At 36.8% G+C, this 5,178-nt stretch overlaps 1 protein-coding gene across 1 annotated transcript in view; it reads left to right on the plus strand.

Annotated features, from left to right (window-relative positions):
• The first annotated feature begins 1,935 nt into the window (after positions 1–1,935).
• The window catches only part of LOC107712404 (acyl-CoA:lysophosphatidylglycerol acyltransferase 1-like), a 34,667-nt gene continuing 31,424 nt past the window's right edge, over positions 1,936–5,178 (plus strand). The window contains exons 1-4 of the mRNA XM_016517645.1: positions 1,936–2,086; positions 3,508–3,626; positions 3,771–3,866; positions 4,033–4,309. Of these exons, the coding sequence (XP_016373131.1) occupies positions 1,936–2,086; positions 3,508–3,626; positions 3,771–3,866; positions 4,033–4,309 (643 nt within the window). The remainder of the gene's footprint in view (positions 2,087–3,507; positions 3,627–3,770; positions 3,867–4,032; positions 4,310–5,178) is intronic.

Raw genomic sequence — 5,178 nt, forward strand, 5'->3', positions numbered from 1 at the left:
TAACAACAATACCGTGAAACCGTGATATTTTTGCTTAAGGTTATCATACTGTCAAAATATCATACCGGCCCATGCCTAGTGGGGTCTGTAAGAATTCATGTCTTTTTTTACATTTATAGACTTTTATGCTTGGTTGCATTAAATTGTTTTTAAACAATTGACATAAAACACTCAGTGTTTCCCACAGGATTATGTGAGACTGTGGTGGGTGGTCCTCGATCTCTGTAGGGGGGTCCGGGGGCATGCCCCCCCCCCCGGAAGAAAATTTTGTACATTTTAAAGTTAAATTCATTTATCTGGTGCACTTTGAGAGTTCAAAATTAAGAGCTCCAACACATGTTCAGTGTGCAAACTTAACAAAGAGAAAAGTCGGTGAATTGACTACCTGAACTTTAAAGGGGACCTCTTTTTAATTGTGATATAGTGTCTCAGTCTAAATTACATCCACACTGGAATTTTAAGAAGCCAAACTAATTCAAATGTAATAATAATAATGTAATTTTATATTATTATTATTAGTAGTAGTAGTAGTAGTACAGATTTATATTATTATTCCTATGACAGTAATAGCCATATATTGTAAAACAAGTGCACTGTGAAATAAATGAAAATGTTTTTTTTTTTCCAGGTATATTATTTGACCTTACTCTAGAGTAGGGAAATTGCAATATTTTTGTCCTAATTTCTACACTTGCAAGCAGAGCCTAAAACTAACTTTCACATCTGCCAGTGGCTGGTGACGTGAGAAAATTTACCGGCCATAAATATTTTTCCTTGCCATGAAACTGTTTTTGTAAAGTTGCTGTAGCAGTTGCTACTACTACAACTAAATATATTTAATAAAACGGGCAGTTGCTACTACTACAACAACTAAACATATTTAATTTTTAAAAAAGCCATTTGAAATTAGAATCAACCACTGCATTTTAATCCCGGTACAAACAAAGATACAAAGATAAAACCTGCATTAGGGATGTAACGATTAACTGCGAGCCGGTTGAAAATCCATTCAAATATGTGACGATTCAAATCGGTTGAGATGCTAAACAAATTTAGGTGTAGGAGTTTATATGAATGTATGTCTGAGGGGAACTTACTGTCTTTAGAAAAGTTTAGATGGTATTTTTTCTTTTCATCTTGCCTCTGTATAATGCATATTAAAGTTCATAAGTGCAGCGCTGCTTTGTTTACAGCGGAAACCAAGGAAACGCTGTATCATATATTTTTATCACAAAACTGAAGTCAAACCATTTTGTTTTTGCTTCAAATTTCGAAACTATACAATCTAAACAATCTAATAAACTGCTCATGTTGCATGTATGCAGCATCTTTGTTTGGATCAAGATTAAAACGCAGTGGTTGCCTCTTAATTTTAAATGGAAAGACCACAGACAAAACCTTATTTTGTTTATATGAAGAGATTTCTTTTATTTGTGTTACTTATTTATTTGATTTGGGGCTTGTTTTAAAATTTCAATTTAGTTTTGTTATTCACATTTACTTTATATTAGAATTTTGTAATTTAGCCGTAAACTCAACTCTGTGTGTGTTTGCTCCAGTCTGTCAAATCCATTCCACCGACAGGGAATTCTGTTGGAATATCCAGCTCATTAAGATGCCATGCCCTGCCTGAATCACGGCAAAAGTTTTCAAGACGAGTGACAGAAAAGTCAAAGAAGAAGGCATCCCTTGAGCCGACAGAAGCGTGCAGTGTCCTACAGCAGGGACAGGCTTTTTTTAATCTGCTGCGAAAAAGAGACGGCGTGTTTCCACATGATAAGTGATAAAATGTTAAGCAAAACTGGCAGGCGTAACTTCACACGCAGAGATCTTAATGCATGGCACACTGGCGAGAGTGTTCTCTGAGTAGACGGGACTTTGCCCTTCAGCAGTGTTGGGGTTCAGAGCCAAACTTCAGCTCGGAGAGCGGGAGAAATGGAGGGTGAGACAGAGGGTGTGAAGTTTAAAGTGCTGAAGGCTCAAGAGTTTCCAGAATTCCCTCATGGCAAATTAAAAATGTGGCTTGCCCCTCGGCCTGTTTTACAACCGGAGAGGACAAGGAACAATAGATTAAGTGTAGAGAATGGTGGGCTGTTTGAGCCTGGATTTCCTTTTAGGAATTTACCATGGTAACAGTACTTTTTGTCCAAATACCATTGTTCCTACAATTACAGTTTTTTTTAATCTATCTATCTATCTATCTATCTGTCCAAACTAGGGATGCTCATATTGACCGCTTAACCGTTAACCGAAAGTAAGAATTTTAACCGATTAGTACTATCAGTGAAACGGTGTAAAAGTTTTTTGGTTTTTTTTGAAAAATATTTTTAAGTTTGGTGCATGGTAAAAGAAAAAATAATGCTATACATACAGTATTTGTTTACTCGCGTGCAGCGTGCATACAGACATATTTCGCTGAGCAAGCACCTGCTTCACCTTCACTTAGTTAACTGATGTAGTATACCTAACACAATGGCAAGTGGCAATATTGGATAAATGGTTATCAGAGAGTGAATACGTGAGGGAATGTATGTAAATTCTGAATGGATTATAGTGCGCAATGGGCGCACCACTTATAATCACTGGAAATCTGTCACTCACTCTTACTGATCATCGCGATCTCACAAAGTTAACTAAAAATAATCGTAGAAGCTTTACACTGCACAATTAATCTCTTATTTGCATCATGTCTACACTTTCTTTGTTTTAATGAGAGAATTTGCGAACGTGCAGAACTTCACTGAACACCAGCATTTTGGGTGGGGTGAGTGGATTGCGTTCATGAAATCAACAGATATGTCTATGATTGGCTATATTGCTCAACGCTGCTGCAAACATGCCGTGAATAGAAACATATGACCACTGGATGAAAAGTCTCGAACCGCAAATTGACGGGATTTTTGTGATGGTGTTTTTGTCGCGGGTCTTACAGTTAGCAGGCAGCGCTCCAGTCTATCCGTAGGCCTACAGCATGTCGACATGTTACTTAAAAAAAAATAAATAAAAAAAAAAACCTAGCTACACTGAGATAGGCCTGTAAATATTTTTATGTCTGACAGGAAAACGACTGCCATTCTTAAAAGCGCATTGAAGGATTCAGTGTGTGTTTTAGTTTTGTCATATTAATTTGTTAATTATTTATTTGATATATATTTAGTGTAGGCCTATTTATTTTATTCTTTATTATGTTATTCTGTTTTTCTCTTTTCTCAGAAGCGCTGCTTGTGCGTGATAATTCGAGAATGTGTGATCCTAGGTTTTGCCGTTGCTCTGTATGCTGCTGTTTGCACGTTAAAATAAAATATTACTTTATTAATATTTTTAATGTATAATCACAGACGCTTGTCCATTCTATTTTTATTTAATACTAATTTATTATTCTAATTTTATCAGTTATTAATGGTTAATGTTCGGATAACGAGCAGCGGTTGTCGGTCAGGAAAATTAACCGAAATGAGCATCCCTATTTCAGATATGAGTAATGTGTGTTATGGCTTTTTTTTTTAGTGACAGAATGGGGTGATGATGTGAGACCGATGTCTGAAGATGAAGCCATGGTCATAGTCAACCATCAGTCTACAGGAGACGTGTGCACCCTAATGATGTGCTTGCAGGACAAGGGCACGGTAAGCACGCTTCTGCTTGGGTTAGGGTTAGTACTGCTCTGATGGTGGTGAATTATACATTAAATATATTATACATCGATATCACATTGACAACATTTCAGATCGCTATCAGAAAATAAAACTAATTCTCATGTTCTTGTCTAGGTTGTACAAAAGATGATGTGGTTGATGGACCATGTTTTTAAATATACCAATTTTGGGGTTGTGTCCCTGATTCATGGAGATTTCTTCATCAGGCAGGTAAGACCTGTTCACTTAAAAAGAAAATTTGTATTTTGTAACGTGATGTGACAAGGATAGTCTAGCTTCATCCATATTTAATAAAGTAGCGCAGCGAACAAACTAAATGGTTTTTAGTGCAAGAAGAAATTTAGTCAACACTGACGAGATTTGTCATTACCAACAGGGCAAAGCACATCGAGAAAAGCAACTAGTTTACTTGAAGGATCACCTAGACAAGTATTACTACAGCAGAGACAGGAAGTGGATTGTGCTGTTTCCTGAGGGCGGCTTCCTAAGAAAGAGGCGAGAGACAAGTCAGTCCTTTGCCAAAAAGTATGACTTGCCTTACTTGACTCACGTAACACTGCCACGGCTGGGCGCCACACAGATTATCCTGAAGACCTTAGGACCCCAGCAGGAAAACGGCATTCTGGGAACAGAGGGAAGTCCACCAGGTCAAAGTAAGGAACAAAATCAACTTTTTAATGTTGTAACAGATTTATGGGTCTTTCACTATATTTCCCATGGTTCTGTGTATGAGTTACCAAATGGGATACCAATAACAGTGAGTCATTTGCCCTTTTCCAAACAATACGAGTAATATCTGTATTATGGTATCTAATAGGGCTGTGTATCTCCAGCAAAGCCACGATACGCATCACGATACAGAGGCCACGATATGGACTGCACTGAATTTCACCTCAGAAGAATTTAGTAAAACAGCTATTTATTAAACACTGTTTATATATATAGTCTATAGTGCCATTTCTAACTATTGGCAGAGCAGGCAGTTGGCCTCTGCATTATGAAGGGCCTCCATGAAGGGGTTCCGTTTTTTTTTTTTTCTGGACTCCTTTTTAATGGTTAAATTACATTTTATTCATTAAAAAGCATGTCTAATTAATTAAAATCATGAAACTTAAACAATTTAACATACATTTATTAAAAGTTGAACAAATATTACATGTTTAGGGCCCTATAAAATGTTTTATTTTTCCAACCTTATGTTTTATTGTAACCAAATTCTGTTTTAGCATGTCTAATTATTTGAAAGCATAAAAACAAGTTTCATTTATTCTTAAAATAAAATTTTTCTGAGAATAGAATATCGAAGTGGAGATTGCTAAACTGCAAGCTAAAACTAAAGCCAGTGTTTTCAGAAAGCAAGCGCGTTTATCCACAGTAGAGAGAGAGCACGTGCACATGGTTGCCAGGTTGACAAAGATAAGTAGCACACTTAGCAGATATTTCCGTATTGCGCAAGTGTGAAGCTCTGTTTTGGGGATTACGTCTCTTTATATCAGGCAACCCAGTTGTGTTCCTCTGCGGC

Source organism: Sinocyclocheilus rhinocerous, unplaced genomic scaffold (genome assembly GCF_001515625.1).
Source record: "Sinocyclocheilus rhinocerous isolate Xijiao unplaced genomic scaffold, SAMN03320098_v1.1 scaffold2613, whole genome shotgun sequence".
Lineage (NCBI taxonomy): Eukaryota > Metazoa > Chordata > Actinopteri > Cypriniformes > Cyprinidae > Sinocyclocheilus > Sinocyclocheilus rhinocerous.